This window comes from Mesoplodon bidens (assembly GCF_964165515.1).
Source record: "Mesoplodon bidens genome assembly, contig: HAP1_SCAFFOLD_227, whole genome shotgun sequence".
Classification (NCBI taxonomy): Eukaryota; Metazoa; Chordata; class Mammalia; order Artiodactyla; family Ziphiidae; genus Mesoplodon; species Mesoplodon bidens.
Window position 1 is genome coordinate 207,219 of NW_027671685.1, and position 22,697 is coordinate 229,915.

General features: G+C 41.9%; 1 protein-coding gene across 5 annotated transcripts; it reads right to left on the bottom strand.

The window, feature by feature from the left end:
* Positions 1-1,557: 1,557 nt before the first annotated feature.
* Positions 1,558-22,457, bottom strand: LOC308611198 (uncharacterized protein). Of its 5 annotated transcripts, none has more exons than XM_081260074.1 (5): positions 22,300-22,457; positions 21,158-21,245; positions 16,122-16,217; positions 14,592-14,689; positions 1,558-3,622 (listed from the first exon to the last, which is right to left on the bottom strand). In XM_081260074.1, the coding sequence occupies exons 1-5, from the start codon at positions 22,310-22,312 to the stop codon at positions 2,058-2,060; spliced, it is 1,860 nt and encodes a 619-aa protein (XP_081116200.1). In that variant the 5' UTR covers positions 22,313-22,457; the 3' UTR covers positions 1,558-2,057. The 5 variants fall into 5 exon arrangements, with proteins under 5 accessions (XP_081116200.1, XP_081116199.1, XP_081116202.1 ...); XM_081260073.1 differs by having other exon boundaries at positions 14,565-14,689; XM_081260076.1 differs by lacking the exon at positions 14,592-14,689 and adding an exon at positions 17,145-17,271 and having other exon boundaries at positions 1,559-3,622; positions 22,300-22,456.
* Positions 22,458-22,697: the final 240 nt, after the last annotated feature.

Sequence of the window (22,697 nt, forward strand, 5' to 3'; positions counted from 1 at the left end):
CCCGCCCCCCCAACTTTGGTCTTTCCTCCGCCAAAAATATGAGAGAGACTATAAGGGATTGTTTCGGTCTTTGTGGAGATACAATTTTCAGCTAGCATTGCCACCTAAGTCATTTAAGTGCCAATTACTGAAGCAGAAAAATAGTTTCAACTGCTCGATTTTCATTACTGGGAAAAAGCACAACTTATTACAATAAGGGTGACCTGACAAAATCAATACAGGATGCAGTTCAAAGTCATTCGAGACATATCCAGTATACACAGGATACCTGGCAACCCTACCTTCGAGTCAGCTTAGCCTTCTCATTCACCAACCTCATCTGTTTGCTTGTGAACACCATGTCTTGTTTCTAATCCATTATCTTGTCTCCTGTTCTCCATATATGCTATCCCTGCTTGAGTTTGGACTCTCATTCACCTATCACTTGAATTACCATAGCCCAGATTTCTAGGCATCAGTCTATACAGCTTTAATACATACTAAACACACCCTCTATACATCGTTACCAGAACAATGTTCCTTACTTAATATTTTTAACTGACTCCATCAATTTCAGGATAAAATCCAAACTTCTTTTCATGGCAAATAGGCCCTTTGTTATCTGGCCTCTGCCTTCTACTCAGACTTTAACATCTGCCATTCTCCTGCTCATTAGTTCTATACTTGAGTTTCCATAAAGGTGTCATGGTATTACTCACCTCTACCTCTCCTATTTGGAATGCTTATCTCATCCTCTGGAGAGTTCTTATTATTCTCTCAAAACCTGGCTCAGGCATCACTGCCTCTGGAAAGCTTTCTCTGATGTCACCAGGTTTCCTTGGTTACATTCAATCTCTCCTTCATCACGTCCACATCTCTACAACTTTCTTGCACTGCAACATATTGTCACAACCTATCTATCTGCCTGTTAAAACAACCACACTTACATACAGTGACATAATAATTTGCTTTACTCATCTGATAGTCCTCCATCCCCTTTCCTCCATTCATGGCTTCTTGAAGGCCTGTGACTTTTTTCTTAAAATTCCCAGTGTGCAGCATAGTACATGTCCCAAAGCTGGGACTCAACCAACCAACCAACCAAACTACTGAGTTGCTTATAAATTACTCCTTTTGTTTTCTTAAAATTGTTTGACACTAGAGAACACCAAGTAGGAAAAACATACTCTTTTATTTCATGAAGTGATTGATGTACCTTCCGATATTTTGGCACATATGCTAGATTCATTAAACTACTTTTGACAGCCCCTTCTGCTGTGAATTTAGAATATATGTTATTAAATATATATGTATAATATATATTAAATATAATTTAATAGCTTTAAACTTGAAAATTGCTTATTTTTCCATTTAATATACTTAAGATGACAGTTCACAGTATATAGCATGTATAATTTCATAATAAATGACTTCAGAGCAAAAAAAATAATTCTGAGAAGAGAATTAAAAATTGTGTGGAAAATTTCCAATTCACAGCAATTACTAGAAGAACAAAGGAAGAGAACAGACTTTTATTTCTACTTTTAAATGAAATCCAGGCCCAAAGTTTGACATCAAGGCAGGAAAAGGACAAACCCCAGAAAGTCAGAGGTAGTTTACAATTCATTTTTAACTTTCATTTGGTCCTTTTCTCTAAAAATGTATAATTTCTTTGACCACATTTTTATATACTATTACAATGTCAGTTATTTTTTAAAAAGTATTAAGTTTACAGTTTAACAGGAAATCCAGTGCACACTTCCCCTCATCACCCAGATGTTTACAACAATGACATATGATATGCAGCATGCGATGCTGTAGAGAAAACAATTACTTTACAAATGCCCAAAGTCAATGTCTCCAGTCCGGAATTCTTCATTTTAGGTTATTATAAAGTGTCTGATAGGACTGAACAATTTCCACTTTTCTCATTATCTATTACATAGGTTTATCCTTGGAATTTATTATTTGATGACTAAATCATAGAATGGCTTTTCATATCCATTACATTTATTACATCACTTTCATGTATTCTGATGAGCTTTGCTTTCAGAATGTCACACATGCAAACCTACTTTCTAGGGGTTCTCTTCAATATGAATTGTATGATGATTAGTAAGAGATGACCTGTGATTGAAAAGTTTCCCACATGTATTACATTCATAGGGTTTCTCTCCAGTATGAATTCTCTGATGGGCAATACGTGATGAGCTTTGTCTAAAAGTTTTCCCACATGTATTACATTTGAAGGGTTTCTCTCCTGTATGAATCCTTCGATGTTGAATAAGAGCTGATCTTTGGCCAAAAGATATCCCACATTCTTCACATCGATATGGTTTCTCTCCTGTGTGAATACTCTGATGATTACTAAGGGATGAGTTACACCTGGATGTTTTCCCACACTCATTACATTTATAGGGTCTTTCTCCAGTATGCATTCTCTGATGTTGAATGAGAGCTGAACTTTGTCTGAAGGCTTTCCCACACACTTTACATTTACATGGTTTCTCTCCAGTATGAATTCTTTCATGAATAATAAGTGTTGAGTGGGAACTTAAGGCTTTACCACATTCATTACAATTATAAAACTTCTCACCAGTAAGAATTATTCGGTGTCTGTTAAGTCGTGAAATAGAAATGAAACCTATTCCACATTCATTACATCTATAAGGCTTTTCTCCAGTGTGAATTCTTTCATGTGGAATAAGAGATGCACTCTGACTGAAGGCTCTCCCACATTCACTACATTTAAAAGGTTTCTCTCCTGTGTGTATCCTCTGATGATAACGAAGGGATGAACTAGACTTAAAGGTCTTGCCACATTCATTACATAAATAGCACTTCTTTCTGGAATTCATTCTCTGACATCCAGGAAGGGATGTGTTGCAACTAGATGCCTTCCTACCTGGGTTATATTTATAGAGGTTTTCTCCAGCATGGATTTTTTGATGTATAAAAAAGCCTGACCTTCTGCTGAAGGATTTACCACATTCTTTACATCTATAGGATTTCTCCACAGTGTGTGTTCTTACGAGTTTATAAAGGGATGTACTGAGAGTGAAGGCTTTCCCACATTCTTTACATACATAGGGTTTCTCTCCAGTATGAGTTATTTGATGTTGAATAAGAGCTGAACTTTCGTTAAAGGCTTTCGAACAGTCTTTACATTTAAACAATTTCTCTCCACTATGGTTTATCTCATGTTTATGAAGGGATGAGGTATTAATGAAGGTTTTCTCACACATACTACATTTATAATGTTTCCCGGCTGTGTTGATTTTTTGTTGATTAAATAAATTGGAATTCTGTTTGAAGCTGTTTCCTTGTATTTCACATTTTGGTGGGGTTTTTTCTCTGGGAACCATCTGTTGCCTAACAAGGACTGACTTTGGGCTGAAGTTTTGGCCAAATTCAGTATTTTTATGTTTCCTTTCTACAGTGAGGATTTTTTTGTGAGCGACTGAAACTATCTGAACACTTTCTTTTTTCTTCTGCTTTTTCTCTAATCTGTCTTCATATTTGCAGGGGTTTTCTAATTTGAAGTCCCAGGGTCCATTCCTTTTGGAGCTTTTCATTATCAGCTCCTGAAATGAAGAACCTTGTGTTTGAGTTGACTTTGTGGTTTTATAACTGTTCTTCCATCCTGGAAGGGAAAGAAAAAACTGAAGATGTTCCATGTGATACAGCATTTGGCTACTGAGACTAAATGTATAGACTGAATATTGATGGTATTTAAATAAGGTCTTGGTATATGGCCAAAAACAGTAAGAAGAAAAACTTAGGAGATTTAAGCAGTACAGAGAATCAATCAACATGAGTTGAGAACAACAGGGTGGAGAAAAGATTAAACAAACCCATTTAAAGAGGGTGAGTGTAAGAGTGATCAGAAGAATTGGCTAATGGAAAATGGAGAAGAGGGATTCAAAGGGGAGCCATGAATTGGAAAAGGCAGCCTGGGATCAGAGTCCAAAGCCTATGATAGAATCCTAAATTATCTTCATGACATTTTTCTTCTTTGTGTAATCATTCCTAATCTGGAAAGTCTTCATCCCTTTTCCCTCATGCCAAATTCCTTTGTATCCTTCAGATTCAGTTCAAAAGTTAACTCTGAGTCCCTTCTTGACTGTGAGTTTCCATAGAGCATTCCTGTTATTATAGGAACTCACCACAGTGTTAAAAATATATATCTATATATTCTATATATGTAATTATATTTATCTATATCTAAATATTTTCACTTTCCTTTTCTACCCTAATGTTCTCTGCAAGCAGATTAGCATGCCCTATTCACCTACAGATCCTCCTAATGGCATCTGAATTATACACAAAATGTTTGTTTTGTTAACCTTCTTTAATAACTTATATATACCTAATTTGAACAATGTCAAATAATCTCAATTATTTATATATTAATTTCATACACACACACACACACACACAGGATTCAAGACTTGCATGAGAAGTTGCCTTCCAGGACAGTACATTATACAAGCAGTGGGAGGGTTTCAGAGCCAGTTCAAACAGGAAGTAATTACTGAATTAATCTACAGAGGTGCCAACAGGTAGGCATGAAGCCAAAAGTTGCAAGATAAGAAAGCAGCCTTGCTCATTTATCAAGCAGGAGATGCTATGCAAGCAGCATAGAAAAGAGTCAAAGATCAATAAGACAGGAATAAACATAAAATGGTAAAAAGGGCTAACATGATAAGGTGGTAAAAAACAGAATTAAATTCAATAAATTTTAAAGTTGGGTAAGGACACAATTCATTGAATATTAAATTCTGGTGGGGAATAGGTATACATATATTTTGGCATTTTCTCCTGGGCTAGAGTAACCATTTAAAGGGCTCCTTTGCAACTCACTGTATTTTGAGATTCCTATCTGACATTCACTTTCTCACCTGTTTACAGATTCTCTCTGCTTGGTGAACATAATATATTCTGCTTTTCTCTTTTCTTCTACCAGTGTTAACTTCTCAGTTTCCTTCATGGGTAACTTACTATTTCTACTTTAAAACTGCTTTCCCTAGGGTTTGGGATTTTTCCCCCATTCTACACACCCTCTCTGACTAATTTTAAATGCACCCATCTTTACTATTTTTTTAAGGCACTGATATTTGCCAAGCCGAGCAAGTGAGAATAACACTCATTTTAAAATACATATATAGATAAGTATCAATAAATCACTCATTAAATTAGGAACCACATCTTCTGGAAGAGACCATAATGTGCATTTTGTGTAATAGCTCTTTTTCACTTAGCCAATCACAAAACCTATCTGCTCTCTAATCTTTACTATTTTTGTAACAGAAAGGGGAGTTTTTTATTTTCTGTTCAACACCTTTCAATTTCCTTATCCATCTAAATCTTGCTTAAGTGATCCAAATTTCAATAACATTATTTGGGCACAAGTGTGGGAGGCAGTGGTAAAAATGGAGTACTTTCCCTATGAACATCAGTCATTGGTTCTAGGTTACTACACGAGCTGGGAAGAAAATAGCAAGATTCCAAAATTTTGGATTGTAGTTTATAAGGCAAAGTTAGAGACCCTGCCTTAGGTCTGTATGTAAAGACTGCAGTTTTACAACCAACAACTTTACTAGAGCCCTGAGCACTGGGCTCGGGTGCCTAAATGGTACTCTGTTTCTCATGCTTTACTGTTCCACCATAGACTCCTAACTAGTCTCCCCACCTCAAATCTTGCTGTCAATTCAGTCTCCACACTGTAGCCACAGTAATCTTTCTAAAATCCACATCTTACCATGTTGCAAACTTCTGTAAGATCCTCCAAATTATCTTCAATGATTTGTATATAAGTAAGGTCCAGAGTACTTAACATGGTCAACAAGGTGTTTCATGATCTGACCTTCATTCACCTCGGTAATCATCTCCCTCCCCTGGTTTCTTTCCATGTATACTGAACTACATGCAGTTTCTGGAGCACTACATATTTTTTTCTTATTTTGTTATCTTTGCATATGCTGGAGACATCCTTTCCATTCACAAATATTTATTAACTGCCTACTATGGACCAGGTAATGATCCACAACTGCTGAGCCTGTACACCTGGAGCCCGTGCTCCACAACAAGGGAAGCCATCACAATGAGAAGTCCACGCACCGCAACAAAGAACCCACGCTTGCTGCAACTAGAGAAAGCCCGTGCACAGCAATGAAGACCCAACACAGCCAAAAAAGAAAAAAAAAGCTGAAGAACTGAAAAAATCACTTAGGCATTGTAATACTAGAGGGCAAGAAAAGGAAGAAAAGCAGAAGAGTATGGTGGTCCAGAAGCCAAAGGAAGAAAGTACTCCAGTGAGGAGGCAATGATCAACTTTGTTAAACAATTTAAGAATTAAAAACTTAACCCTGATTGTGCCAAGATGGAGACTGTCTGGGATTTAATAACTGCTTTTCATGGACTAGTAAGGAAGAAAGCCCTACTGGAGTGCACAGAAGAAACAATGGGAGGTGAGAACATGGAGACATCAAGTATAGAAATGCTTTTGAAAAGTTCTGTTTAAAGGAGAATAGAGAAACAGGACATGGGGAGTTTTTATTTTTTAATGGAAGTAATTATAGCTACAAGGGTCCATACCAATACTGGGAAACTCACCTCAACTCTACTTCAAGTGCCAATGCCTTAGTCCAGAATGGGACTAATAACTTAAAACAGTCATGTTTCCCAATGAAGGGGACATGAGTCCTGGATTATGGACATCCTAACTGTTCTTTATGGTCTGCTTAAAGTTTTCTGTAGGTCTAAGATATGTCTCCTGAAGTGCAGTTCAACTTTTGCTCTCTCCCAGAATCAAGCCTGGGCCTGAGCTAACTCATGAACAAGGTTATGACTTAGGTCAGAAGTTTAGAGAACAGGTGATTTTGCCAATGACCACCACCCTGACTAGTTCCTGTCATTAGGTCTAGTTTCTCCTCCCTTGGTGCTTATGAAACTCTGTGAGTCTCTCTTCAACCTTCTCTCCCTAGATGATTTCATCCACTCCCACACCTCCTATCTGAATGACTATCCTGAGCCTCAAAACACTTTACAGAGGTATTTCCAGCTGCCTGCTAGACTCTTCATTTGAGTATTTTTCTTCAAATTCAGCTTGTCCAAATCCGAATCCAGTGCATTCCTTTCGAACTCTTTTTGGGTTTCCAAGTTCTGAATTATATCATAACTTCTTCAGCTCCTTTGCCACGAATTCTTAGTTTCATCTCAGAATCTTCTCTCCCCTGCATTCCAAGTCTAGTCAGTCATCAAATTCCCTTGAATCTCTTCACTAAGATGTCTCTAACAACCATCATTAATACATCCAAGTTCAGCATCTCCTTACTCAATAGTGACTATTGCTATTGACCTTCAAGTTGATCCTCTGACCTGTTTCTCACCTTTCTAGTATTACTTCCCACTGAACTTAACCTTCTTACTATATAGAACTCCTCTTATTATTTCAAAAAGCACTGACTGCTCCTTATTTACTTCATTCATCAAATACTTAAAAAGCACCTACAACATGTCAGGCTCTATCTTAGGCATGTGATCCACAAGACATTCCAGATCTGGTAATGAAAAGAAACAGTTAACTTCTTTAAGGAGCTCCCAGTTTGGCATTAGAGACAAAAAAGGAGAAGTGTGGTCATTTATACAACAAAAACACAAGACAGAAATGGATGAAAATGTGAGCTTACAACAACATCCAAACTACCCTCAGATAGTAGCAAGTACAAGCTGGGAAGGCGTACTAGTGGTGGCCAGAATTTGGGGGAAGAAATGTCTAAAATGGGATTTTAAAGGATTAGCCATAGATTAGATGGAGGGATAGTGTGAGGGCTAAAGGCAGCATCAAAATCTTTGAACCCAAGCCAACTTTCCAGACCTATATCCTTCCCACCTTATCCTACAGGTGGTCAGATTCAAAATTATTCCTATAAAAATGTCACATGCATTTGCAGTCTCATAAGGTTTTCTAGAGTCAGAGAATTGAGGGAGCTATATGCTGAGAATTACACACAACACCACGATGGGGGCAGAACTACACATCTGTAAATGTATTCCAGAATGCCTGTGTTGGTGAAAAAGAGAAATGCTGTTTTAGAAATTCTGTTGTTGGTAATTCTGATTTTTAAAGCTTTTTATTATGGAAGATGTTCAGCATGTACAAAAGTAGAGTGAATTGTACAATGAATTGCCAAGCCAGCATCAACAACCACTAATGCTGTTTCATCTATTACCTTATTATGGGTTGAATTGCATCACCCAAAAAAGATATGTTGAAGTCCTAATTTCCAATAACTCAGAATATAACCTTATTTGGTAAGGTTAAGTAACTTTGCAGATTCAATCAAGTTGAGACAAGGTGATTAGGGTAGGTTCTAATATGACTGGTGTCTTTATAAAAGGGAAATTTGGACACAGGCAAGCACAGAAAGACCATGTCAAGATACCCCAGGGGAACACCAAGTGACAAGAGAAGCAGAGACTGGAGTGATGCAGCTGCAAGCCAAGGAACAAGGACCACTGGCCACATCCAGAAGGTAGGGAGAGGGAAGGAAGGATTCTATCTGGAGTTTCAGAGGGAGAATCGCCCCACAAAACTGTGAGACAATAAATTTCTGTTGTTTAAAGCCACACAGTTTGTGGCACTTTGTTGGAGCAGGCTGAGAAAATTAACACAACTCCCTTACGTCTCTTTCATTAGCATATGCTAAATTACGCTAATTCTGTATTATATCATTTCATCAATAATACTTCAGAACACATTTCTCAAAGATAAGGACTCTATTTGTAAACATAACCACATATCTTTCTTATAACCACCAAAATCAACATTATTGTTTGAAGTTATTTTTGCCTATAAAGTATTAATTACATGTTCTTCACCCAGTTCCAATGTGGAAGTGGGGGGGGCGGTTTCCACATCAATAATAAGCAATTCTTGGATACCAACTGGGTGTCCTCAATTCAGCTCAACTCTGACATTATCTACCTGGAGATAGCATCATATCCCACAGGTTAAGGGTTCAGTCCTACAAGACTGCCCCCTGCCTCCCTCAGACACCAGTTACAAACCCAGGTTATCATCTGTACTTCTGACCAACTGGCTATAAATCAGAGGTTCCCATGACCCCCTTCTTAGGTTTGGTTAATTTGCTACAGTGGCTCATGGAACTCAGAGAAACATTCTGCTTACTAGATCAGCAGTTAATTATAAGAGGATATAACTTGGCAACAGCCAGATGGAAGAGATGCACAGGTCAATGTATGGGGAAAGGGAATGGAATTTCTAAGCCCTCTCTAAGTACACCACACTCCCCAGATCTCCACATATTCACCAACCCAGAAGCTTTCTGAATCTGTCCTTTTGGGTTTTTATGGAGGCGCCATTATACAGGCATGATTGATTAAATCATTGGCCACTGGCAACTAATTCAACCTCCAGTCCCCCTCCCCTCCCTGGAGGTCAACTTTCAAACCTCTAATCACATGATTGGTTATGGCAACCAGGCCCCATCTTAAGATAGGGTCCAAAAGAAACCTCATTAACATAACAAAGACACCTTTGTGGCTCTCATCACCTAGGAATTCCCAGGGTTTTAGGAGCTCTGTACCAAATATATATTACTTATTATAAACCATAATATTTATATAAATCACTAAGGATCTTTATTCAAGCTGCTGTGATTTAAAAGCATTTGAGATAATTTTTCTCTGTGACTAAGCCAACAACCTGAAACACAATTACGGTCATTTGTTTCATTTTGCTTTCAATATTTATGGGACACTTATTCATTTTTGTTTAATCTTGTTTTTTAATTTATATATATATATTTTTTTGCGGTACTTGGGCCTCTCACTGTTTTGGCCTCTCCCGCTGTGGAGCACAGGCTCTGGACACACAGGCTCAGTGGCCATGGCTCACGGCCCAGTCGTTCTGTGGCATGTGGTTATCTTCCCGGACCAGGGCACGAACCCCTGCATCGGCAGGCGGACTCTCAACCACTGCACCACCAGGGAAGCCCTATAAAACATTTTTATGGTTCCAAAGTCAACATTATAAAAACAAGGTACCTTAAAAAAATTCTACATTCTATCCTTGTTCTCTCAATCCTTTTTCTTTTTCTTCCTTCACCTTATAGGTAACCATTTTTATACATCTGCTTTTATCCTTTTTTTTTGGCTTCTCTATTTTATTTAATATAAGCAAATATACACTTTGTCTTTTTTGGTATCTCCTCCTTCCTTTGATAAAACTCCTATTCTCACTGTTCTGTTCTGCACTTTCCCCTACTTAGTAATATTATCACCCCACAGTGGAATTTACAGAATTCTTCCTCATTCTTATTTACAGTGAGAATTCCACCATGAGAATGTCCCTCAGCTTATTCAACCAGATTCCTTTGATGGACAGTTGGATTAACTCTAACTGTAATACACCAGGACATCATATGGGTACACGATAAAGGTACAGCTTTAAACCAATATCCATATTGCTAATTAGAAGCCATAGCATTTATAAAATTCTAGCCCAAACTGGACCCAATGGGCTAACATTATCCAAAGCCACATACAACCAAAATCACCTCTTCTGCCAGCCAAGAAGAGAGCTAGCTGAAGGCCGTAGAACTACTCCTTAGAATGAGGAAGCTCTTTATGTACTGACATGGAAAGAGTTTCAATATATATCAAGAGAAAGGGGCAGAATAATGTGTGCTGTATAATATAATTTGAGTGGACAGAGAAAAACAAGAAATATTTGTTTATATTTGCATAGAAGAGCTCTCCAACTACTGCCTCCTTGTCACATCTCACCTTGTCGTATCCCACACATATTCATCTCCTCCTGCTCACTCACCCCTCATGGGCTCCATTCTGGCTTCTGTCCTTACCACTACTCTAAGGCAACCATGACCTTCATGTGACAAAGGCAAGATGCTCTCTTCAGTCCCCACCTAACTTACCTCTCAGCAGCATCTGATAGTGACCCCTCATTTTCCTTCAGATGCTCACTACCTAAGCTACAGTGACCCTGAACTTGCCTCCAAATTCTTCTCATGTTCTACCAGCTTCCATCTCCTTTGTGTGCTCATTTCCTCTACCTGATCTTTAATCCTTGGAGTTCCGTAGGTTTGAGTGCTAGGCCCCTGATTCTTTTCACTCTGTACCCTTTCCACAGGCCAGCTTCATCTATAAACATACTCTAGGCAGGACTTCTCTACTCTCCATACCTAATTATACAAAACCCAGCTCAAAACAGCAACTTGAGTGTCTCAAAGACAGCTCAACTGAATTTATGATTATTTCCTCCCCCCAACCTGTATAACCTTTTTGTCTCTGTAATTGGCACCAGTTCTGAATCAAAACTTTAAAAGGCATCCTTCACACCTCTCCCTCCGCTAATCAATTACCAAGACTTGTTTATTCTGCCATCTAAATATGTCTCAAGTTCATCTACTTTTCCCTACCTCTACTGATACCATCCTTTATGAGACTTGACTTCAATGACACTAGACTCCCGAGTTTCCTTCTATAGTACACCTTACCCTTGTCTTCCCTATGGGTTCATTTCTCTCTGCCTAGCCATGAACTGTCAGAGTTCCTCAAGATTCAGTCCTAGGCTCTTTCTTGCTCTTGCTGTACTCTGAATCCACTCCACAGGCTAACTCAAACTCAACCACTGTTTCAATTATCTTTAGTGACAGGGTCTCCCAAATTTACATTTAATGCCCAGGGTATATTATAAGGGGTGGAACTCCATGTCAAACAGGCTATTTGACATCTCCACTTGAATAACTGGGTTAACCAAAGACAACTTAATTCATCCAAAACCATATTTATACCATCCCCCAAATCTGATCTCCTAGCACCACTATCTCAGTGAATGATATCACTGTCCATCCCAGAACAAACCACAAACCAAGCACGCATCCTTGACAACTCCATCTCCTCTATCTTCCATATCTAAACCATCTCCAAGTCCTGTTGCTTTTATCTGCCAAATATCTCTGCAACTGGTTCCCTTTTTTCTGTCTCCATCACGACTACCTAACCAAGTCATTCATACATTCACTAACTGGAAGCTGACTCTGACCAGACACTATTTTAGGTACTGGGGACATGGGAACAAATGAAACAGACAACCCAGCATGAGGGAATTTACAATCCAGAGGAAGAGCTGATAATAAATAAATATGTACTATTTTGCAGTAATAAGTACTCTGAGAGAAAATGAAGCATGGTGAGGGGATAAAGAATGTGGAGGACAAAGGACCTGTGTCCTGCGGAGGACAAAGAACAAAGGATGAGCTGTGTCTAACTGACAAAGTGCCATCTGAGCAGAAACCTGTATAGTGTGAGGAAGTGAGTCAAGTGGGCTCCTGGCCATCAGGAAGAATGGTCCAGAAGAGGAAAAAGCAAGTGCAGAGGCCCTGAGGTGGGAGCCTGCTTGGCCTTCCTGATGAACTACAAGGAGGCCAGGGTGATTAGAGTTCTCCAATGAAGGGCAGAGAGGAAGGAGGTGAAGGCAAAGAGGTAGCTGGGGCCAGACCACAAAGGCCTCTGAGGGCCACGCTGGGGGCTTTGGATTGTGTTCTATGTGATAGAAGCCACTAGAGGTTTTGAGCATGCGAGTGAGATGACCTGATCTGTCTTTTAAATAGACCATTCTGGCAGCTACAAGGACAGTAGATGTTGGTGGCAGAAGAGGAGCGCAGGACATGAGAACAAGACTAAATCAAACATAGTAAACAGGGCTACAGAGCATTTGGGCTCAACTTTCACCTTGTAAGAAATTCACTCCTTAAAACCACTGCATGTTATCTCATTAGGCTGCTGCTATAACCCCTACAGCACCTTTCTGCAAATTAGAAAAAGACCCCTACTCTCTGTGCAGATGAAGCCCCAGCAAGTCTCGGTGAGTGGAAGGCAGTCCACAAGCAACCCCTTAGCTGACCACCCTTCCAGGTTCAGTCTGCCCTGAATTCTTGCATAAATATAACAAAGGAAGAGAAAAAGACAAAGGAAGAAAAACACCTTTTCATTGGAGGTAACTGTTTACCTAGATCATCCCTGGATTTTAAATTTTTTGAATAAAAGAATATTTTCATGTTAGGTGTAAATCAAACTCATGAGACGTTCAAGTTGATTGAATCACATTATTCTAATTTTATATATAGATAACTTATATACATAATATGCCAGAATAGTGATTAGACTTTGGACTCATTTCTTAAGTAAGAGACTCAGATGAGACGTGTACCCTTTAAGCCATTTCCTCCCATCTCTCAACATGAAACATACAGATCCAGGGATGACAGTTTGTTTTCCCTTTTTGTCTTGTTTTTCCTATTTGTGAGGAGTCTTGAAGTGAAAATTATATTTTAAAAACACACTTGGAGGCAATTAGAGGTTCTAGGAGTCCTACCCTGGAAGCATAAGCTTTTCTGTCACTGGTTGTTCAAAGGGTTGGTTTTTGGTTTTGGTCTAGAGTTAATGATCAAGGTACTTCCAAGAACATCCAGGCCCCTCACCTAAGCTCACAGGGAAGTGAGCTCCCCTTGGAAGGGAAACTGTTCCAAGGGCACTTTAGTCCAGGCAAATGGGAGACTCACCAGGGGTGCAGGAGAGACACAACCACACGCCAGCACACCCAGGACGCCCCATCTCACTGTCTCCTTTGACCAAAGAGAGGAGGTTCATCCCATCAAGAGAAATGCACACACTGCTTGGCTCTGATGGCCTTACTTCCTCCAGACACCCACTCAGAGTTTTCCTTTGGGGACAGTTTCCCAAACCTGAGGACTTGACATCACCACTAGGTGTTTCAGGGTCTCTCTGGACAGCTTTCGACTCCAGTCATACTTTCTATTCAGTTTAATCCAACTAACATTTCACTCAGGAAGGGGGACTCCTCATGGATCAGAGGCTCCCGAGGCGAATGGAAAGGGAACAATTCTTCCGTCTCTTCCTTTGATCTTCCATGCCATACTCAGTCCACACCTGACGCCCCTCCTAAACTCTCCACTGGTTTCCTGCTGCCTGCGTTCTCTGTTTACTTTGTGGTGGTCTCTAGCAGTTCCCACAAAATTAGAATATTTCTCCCAAGTGACAGTTAAAAGATATAAGGAGAGATAAGTGTGGTTCCCACCTCAAAAGATCTCACATTATACGGGGAAGAATGAGCTCTACTAAAGGTGTGGGTGCTTTAGGGATCGAGACAGCCTGTCCCACAGCCCTTCTGCTGGGCCCGCATTGTGAGGGGTCATCACTGACTCATCTGGACCCGACAACAACCTCAGACAAGTCCTACTACGTCTATGGCAGGTGGCTCCACATTGGTTGCAGGCTGATCCTTGCAGAACATAAACCTGGGCTCATGGCCAGGGTACTTCAACTCCTCAGAGGCTGTGCCTGGCTCTCAGGTCCCGGCCCCCTCTCCCTGCTCCCGTCTCCACACACCGGCTTCCTTTGTCTGGACTCTCGGACATGCTCTTCCTGTGCCTGAACGCTTCTCACAATGTGGGATCCGGCCCTTCCTCGGGAAGCCTTGCCCACAGCACCCCTCCTGTTCCACGTTCTCACAGCACCTGCGGCTCTTCCCCCGAGGTCCTCACCGGAGGCTGTCATTCCACAGCCCTGTGTGCGATTAGCCTCCCCCTCCACTGAGCTCCGCCAGGGCAGGACCTGCATCCTTCTGTCCAAGGTTGCACTGCTGTTTATCACGGGACAGGAAAGCAGTGAGCGAGGCTTAGAACCTGGCTCCCCCAGAGCCCTGGCCTCCCCAAGTCAACAGCTCTCAGTCCTCAACTTCCATGACAGCCGAATCTGCCAGTTTTCTCCTCTGGTGACTTCTTCCCAGGCTCAGCCACAGATTCTTCCTTCTTAACCCACCTCATAAACACTGAGGTTTCCTGGGACTCTGTCCTCTCCTCCGTTCCCTCATCTGCTCAGCTCAAGGCTTCAAATGCCACCTTTGCACTGATGGCTCCCTGACCTCCCTGTTGAGTTCTGACCCTGTTTACCTTCTACAGCTGTCCACTGGTGACCTCTACCCATATTTCACTAACATTTCAAATGAAACCCATCCCACACCGAACCTGTCCTATACCCTTAATAAAGGGACCTCTCCTCTTTCCTGAACTCACTGCACTTGCCTCCCTCCAGGTAGTCTTACCTACATTATGGAATAATCTCCAGAAGGTTCCCACCTCTAGTTTTTCCTCATTTCAAATCTAGGACCAACAGTGTTTCCAAAGTAACCATTCTTATTTAATTGAAACTGTGTAATAAGGACTCATGAATATATTCTCTGTGAAAATTTTAATAACATTGCATGTAACTAAAGTCCCCTTTCATCAATGCCCATTCTCAGTCTCAATCAAAATGTAACTAGTTACCAGCTTAGGTGTCCCCCGACCTTTCTCTTGGCACTTACACGCACATAATGCATATAGACAAACACCCACGTAATTTTCTTTACACATAAATGGCGATATGTCATAATAATGCACCGTAACTTGCTTTAGTCCTTCACATAGCTTGGAGCTCCGCCCACACCAGTGCTGCTGCTTTCTGACTGTGGTGCTGTGTGCCAGTGTAGGGACCCACCTCAGCTTCTTTAGCCTTTACTGAAGGACGTTTAAAGTATCTCAGACTCAGACTATTTTTTCTAAAATATCAACAACCATACAACTCTTCTGCTTGAAACTCTTGAATTATTTCCAGTCATCCATGGACAGTTCCCATCCCTAAGAACTGTACCAAAGCACTTCATAGTGTGGCCCCCACCTGGCTCTCTAATCTCATTTCCTTCCTCATCTCTTTCTTTTCCCATATACCCTGAGCTTCAGTCTGAATGAATTATCTGCAGTTCCTTAAATGCACTAAGTTTGCTGAATGAATGCATGACAGTGTAGCCCTCCTCTGAAACAACAGGAAGTCACAAGAGAAAAGATCCTGAGAGATTCACTTGTGCAGTAATTATCAGAGAAGAAGAGGAAGCTTGTGACTAGGGGCCTTAGCATCCCTTCTCCAAAACTTCTTCAGGACTGAGAACATGCAGAAAATTCCCTGACCAACATCTCCGAGTTGCACATGCACTCACTTACCAGACTGCTGCCTGCAGAGATTCCGCACCCACTCACCTAGAGAGGAGCCTCCAGGGCTTTCTTTCTCTACCTTCCAGGGATCTTCTCCTTGCTGCAACAGGGAGATCACCTCGGGTTTGGAAAATGGGAGTCCTGCTCATAGACCTAAAAGAAGGAAAAAAAGAAAAAGAAAAAAAAGACTTGATTTTGCCTTGACACAAAGAGGTATCTGAGATCTGAGCAGAAAACTCAAAGGATGATACAGAGAACTTCTGTGGGATGCTCCAGTTGTGCCCCCACAATGTGAGGGGTGTGTTAGGGTAAAAGCAAGGGGCAATGTAACATTTAGTTGTATGTTAGTGAAGTATGATAAACATGCAGACTTGATTAACAGGGTGCTAATAGCTTTCTATACAAGAGGGAATATGTATATACTGTTAAATGTCTGTTAAATGTACAGATTAAATTAATATTTGTAACAGGTATCTGTGGAAAGGATTATGTACCAAGTAGCTTGTTTAAAATGAGAAAACACTATCTGACTCCCTTTGAAAGATGGCAGCAGTCAGCAAACTATGGGTCATAGGCCAAATCTAGGCCACTGTCTGTTTATGCATGGCCCTTGAGCAAAGAATGGTTCAAAAAAAAAAAGAAAAGGAATACGTTACAGAGACTATATGTGGCCCACAAAGCTGAAAATATTTACTCCCTGGCCCTTTACAGAAAAAGTTTGCTGACCCCTGTAAAAGAGAATTGAAAAAAGCCAGTGTTGGGTCAAAGAAAAAGGTTGAGGGATGCTCTCTGTTAAGAGATGAGCAAACACATCATAGTTCAGTCATAGTGGGAAAATGTTGCCTGCAGTGAGGGAATTTCTAATGTGCAGCTCTGTAGATTGTCCCATCCATTCCATACCTACAAGGGAGAAAAAGGTTTCCAGGTTTATTTATGGAGATCCAGTTTGCACAGTGCTAAGGCAAAACTCAGCTAAAGATTTTAATGACCCAGGGCTTTTACCCAGGAAATCAGATGCTGAGGTATCCCAATTTCTGAACTCTGTATCTACAGGGAAAATTTCCTTACCCAATGAGACAAGGTTACTATAGTTCTCCAGCATCACATCTTGGTACAAGTTTCTCTGAGAAGGAGCCAGCTTTCCCCACTCATCCCGTGTAAAGAACACAGCCACATCTTCAAATGTCACTGACACCTGTAGAGACAAGCATCTCAGCTCACCCAGGACCACCCATCACACAGGGTGAAAAAGGCGGCAGTGGGGAGTAGACGAGCTACCATGAAATGCTTCTATATTATTCTAGGTTCTGAAGGTTCCAGGTCATTTGCTTAGTGAACAACTGACCCATGACAAATAGATACTGAGTAGCAGGAAGTATGAACCAGGCCCCGAGTTAACTGCTACAAGAGATGGGTGGAGATATTAAGGCCATTAGTGGGAGTGTTAATTAGAATAATCTTCCTGTTGGCAATTTGATAACATACATTAGAAGCTTTAAAATGTGCATACTCTTTAACTCTCCAATTATTATATTTGTTTGATAATGAACACTGAACAAAAATGCACATGAAAGGACATTTATCATGGTGTTAGTAACAGCAAAGAAATGGAAACAACCTCAATAATCACTGAGGGAGCTAGTTTAAATAACTGAAGGCACTCTGCTCCCTAAAGCTTGAGGACAGTAATAATGGAAATTAAAATAGCTATAATTTATTGAATGCTTTTTTTCAGGCTAAGTACTATTCTTAGAGCTTTATATTAACCTTTAGTGTATATCTTTATTTTATCTTCACAACAACCCTATGAAGAAGGTACTATTATTGTGTCCATTTTACACAAGAGAAAACAAAGAGAAATTTATCCAAGTCACACAGCTGGTATGAAGGGAAAACTCACTCCTCCTGCATGTCTCCGCTACTCTTAATACAACACTACTTCACTTCTGACACCAGATGTGGAGGGGTTTCCACACACCAAGCAATTGTGGGACACCAGCTGGGTGTCCTACAATTAAACTCAATTCTGACACCTGAAGATAGTGTCAGATTCCCACAAGACTGGCCCCCTTTCAATGTCAATCACAAGTCCAGGTTGTTACCTGTGCTGCTGACTGACTGGCTATAAATTGGAGGTTTCTACAACCCTCTCCTCAGGTTTGATTAATTTGCCAGAGTGGCTCACAGAACTCAGGAAAACATTTACTTACTAGATTATGGGTTTATTATAAAAGAAGATATAGGAACTGGCAGGTGAAAGAGCGGCACAGGGAAGGGGTGCACAGCTTCCATGCTCTCTCGGGATTCACCATTCTCTCTGACTCTCTACATGTTCACCAACCTGGAAGAACTCTGAACCCTTCTGGGTTTCTATGGAGGTTCATTACATAGGCATGATTGATTAAATCACTGACCATTGGCGACTGATTCAACTTGCATCTCCTCGGGTGGTGACAGATGGATAAGAGGGGTTATTGGGGGGCAGGACTGAAAATTCCAACACTTTAATCAAGGTTGGTTCCCCTGGCAATTCGCCCGCATCCTTAGGTGGGGTACAAAAGTAACCTCATTAACATAAACTCTGGTGTGGATACAAAACACACCCATTGTGCCTTCATTGCTCTGAAGTAATTTCAGGGATAAAAAGCACATATTACTAACCACTTAGGAAATCACAAGGGTTTTGGAAATTATGTGCCAGGAACAGGGACAAAGAACAAATATATATTTCGTATTATAAATCACAATATCACAGCTGGTCAGTGGTAGAGGTAGAATTCCAATCCAAGGAACGGCCTCTCAACGCCTATCTCATAGGGTTAAGTAATAAATGATAATCCATACAATGGAGGTAAAGAGTAGTGATGGTAGCACAACACTGTGAACGCACTTAATGCCAATATACTCAAAAATGGATAAAGTGGTAAATTTCATCTCATGTATATTGTCTCAAAATAAAAAGCTAAAATGATAAAATAAAAAATACATACATACATATGTACACATGTACATAAATAAATAATAAATAAATAAAGGTACACAGACAATTATTCTGAGGGCTGCATACCAAAGGTATGACCATGATTATCTCAAGATGTTGGGGTAAGAGTGATTTTACTTTTTTATTCTCTGAGATTTTTAACATTAACATGCAGTGCATGTATAATAAGAAAATTTATTGGCACATGGCAGGGAATACAAGAAATGATCTTTGCCCTCAAAAGAATTTACAATCCAACTGGCAGACAAGAAAAACGCGTGAAACAATTTGAACAAGAAAAGTGTCGCTGGACAGGACCATATACTATTTCCTCGTTCAATCCTCATTTTAGAGATGAGAAACACAAGGTCCAGGGCAGTTAAGACACCAGGTCACATACTTTACCAATGGCAGAGACAAGACGATAACTGAAGTTTTCTTTTAACCCAGCACTTGGTAGGTATATTCTCTCTCTGGTCTTAAACATCCTGTCACTGAGTTTTACACACAATTCCACATAGTACTGATGTATCGGCAGCAGGTGAGGTTAGGGAGAAATGTCACATAGGACTCACAAGCAGGGATGGAGAAGATTCTGGGTAAGAGAGCAGCCTGGCTCTGTTAGAATGGAATGGGAAGGGCTTAGAAAAAAGTAGCCCAAATATGCAGAGGCAGGTCCTAGCCAGTCTCAGAAGATCAACCACTACCACATTTCATGGGTCCAAAAGATACACAACATCACATTGCAGAGAACTCTGGTCATTTGGGAGCCAGGCCTGCCCTGTGTTCTGAAAGATGTACCAGAGAAAAGGCTGGATGATAACTAACATGAACTTAGAGGCCAGACATACCTGGGTTTGATTTCAGGTTACCTGACTTCGTTGAGCCTCAGTTTCAAGTGTAAAATGGGGGTAATAACTTCTGCTTCGCTATGAGAGTGAGAACAAAGGTGAAGCCCTCAGGATATTCCCCAGCAATGTTAACTACTATTGTTAGATGAGGATGAGTAAAGGAAGGACACTGTATAGTCATTTCTATCTACCAATAGTAGATAGATAGACATCATGAACTAGAATAATATCGTTTAGCTACCACAACCACCACATATTGAACATCTACTATGTGCCCGGCCCTGATAAGAATGCTTTCCATGCACTAACTCCCAGGATCCTCTCATCTACCCTCTGAGGTAGGCCCAGTTGTTGTATTCACTTTACAGGTGAAGAAACTGAGGCACAGAGAGGTAAGAAACTGAGGCACAGAGAGGTGGAGCTTTTTGCCCAAGACCCATTAACAGCAACAGAGGAGATAGGCACAAACCTGGCCATCTGGCTCAAAAGCCCCACTGAGGAATCACTGTATACACTGCCTCTCCACTACCAATATCCCATGAAACTCTCACTGCTGCTTCCTGAGGAGTCTTCTCTCTGCTCTTGGAGTCAAGAGACCTCTCCATCTACATCCCCACCAGCATGGCTATCCTTTGTTCACACAGTGGCTCACCTGGATGGGGTCCCACCCTCATTCTCACAACATAAAGATGAAAATGGCAGGTCAACATCAGTTTTCAAGAGAGTGACAGAAGCAAGGCACATGATCCAGAAAGTTAAGATGGAGAAAAACTAAAAACTATGGACTGGGAAAAGCCTGGCGAAGGTATCCTGAGGATTTCTCAGGGGCGGAAAGAAAAAGAAAAGCATTCTGGCCAAGGGTAGGGAGGGGGACACGACTGAGCAAAGGAGACAGGCCAGAAAGGAACTCTGCCAAGTGTGCTTGTTTGTTTGTTCTGACCCCAAGTGGTATAAGACATGTGGCATCTTACCTATCAATTCAGTAATCATACAGTGAATTGGGATTAATGAATAAAAGAGTTTCTATTAGAAAAAAAAGAGAAACACAGGCCATGGATTGAGGGGTTGGAGGCAAGCATTCCCTATGCAATCCACCATCCACCAGGGTGGACCAACTCTTCCAAGGCAGAAGGACATGGGCTCCAAATCCTGGTGAAGACTGTATTGGGGAGAAAACTTCAGTTTAAGGGTAAAATAACAACAAAAAAAAACCCATCTATCTCTAAGACCTGAGATGGCAATGAACTCACCTGAGACCTTGCTTCCCTCTGTTCAGTAGCCATGTCCTCTTTCTGGGCAGTTTCACCTTAGGATGGGAGAAGTCTCCAGAAGCCAGATCTGAGAGAAGAAAAAGGGAACCAGGAGGAAGCCCCTTCTGCTTTCCACCCGTCAGAATCAGCAGCTCTGAAACCTTTATACCACTTGAAAATGATGCCAAGTGCCCCCAGAGAAGGAAGTCAGAAGGAACGAGGGCTAGACAGGACCAGAGAGAAGGGCTGGGTCATCCTGGTCCAGGCCCAGCTCTTTCCCTGGCTCAGAGGAAAAGTCCTAGGACTCTATCAGCAGTAGCAGCAACTCCCTGAGCCTCACCGCATGCCAGGCACTACCTATCAATACATCATCGAGTCCCACAGCACAGTTGGCACTGTCAGCACCCCATTTTATAGATCAGGAAACTGAGGGCAGAGTGGGAGCAACTTGTCCCAGTCCACACAGCCAGGGAGGGTGGCACCAGGGTTCCAAGCACCGCGGGCTCCAGAGCACCTGCTCTAACCTCCCTGCGTGCATGTGACAACTTTTCTCCACCTCAAGCATTCCCACCCAATTCCTCCCCCTCCTGTCAAGGAAACAATTTCCAGATTTCTAGAGAAAGCTGCTTTGAAAAGGGAAAACATCAGCTCTCCTATGGCGGGGAGGGGCTGCTGTCTTGAGGAAAGGGCACATTAAACCAAAGACCTGGGTGCAGTCCTGGCTCTGCCACTGGGAGAAGCTGGCGACACACTTCTCGCATAAAACAAGCCTGTCACTCGGGAGTGCAGGGGTGATGGTAAGGGGAGGAAATAATTTTCTCACGTTCACTGCCAGCCCGAAACAAATTCAAATGCCGGCAGGCGCTGAGCAGGTAGCGCGCTGGGAACTGGTCGGGAAGAAGCAGGAGGGTGGCTGGGTCCAGCCAATGGGGACGAAGTGCCCGACCTGTCTCGTTCAGGGGCACGTCAGTGGGATGGCTGGGTGCGGCAGGCGAACAGAGCCAGGGGTGCCCGGCTCTCGGCCCGCCGGCGCCCACAAAGACCCGGCTCGCGTCTCTTGGGCCTGTGCCCCATGCCCCGGCGACGGATCCTCCCGAAGCCCGGTCCTCCCTCCCGCATCCTGCCTACCCCCCGCCGCTCACCTCGCCCAGGCATCGGGGGTTCCGCGGGCCGCAGGCTGGAGGCTCCGGAACTGCCACGGCCGGACAGAAGCTTCCGCTGGGGACTCCACGCGGTGCCGCCCTGGCGGACCTCTGGCGGGTAATCAGCTCAAGCCAACGGCCCACGCCCGACGCCCGACGCCCCACGTAACTCCGGGAGGGGCGGGGCAGGGACAGTCGCGAGCCCCTCTGGGAAATGTAGTCCATGCGAGTACAAAAGATTCTGGGAAATGTAGTTCTTCGAGCTTGTCTGCGAGGAGAGCCCTGGCTGAGCCTATCACTTGTCCAGACCCCATTCTGGGTTCGTGGTCGAGCTCCTTGGGCTGCTGGCTCCTGGGTTCCCGGTTCTTCCAGGAGGAAACCGAGGTTCCTACAGGGCA

Bases quoted from the DNA above. Each gene is read 5' to 3' on its own strand.
- LOC308611198 (XM_081260073.1), bottom strand. The intron at 14,690-16,121 runs GTGAGTGGGTGC...CGTGATAAACAG, and splicing joins CCCTGGAGGCTCCTCTCTAG to CAGTGCAACCTTGGACAGAA. The intron at 3,623-14,564 runs GTGCTGTGAGAA...TTTCCCTTCCAG, and splicing joins CCTCGGGGGAAGAGCCGCAG to GATGGAAGAACAGTTATAAA.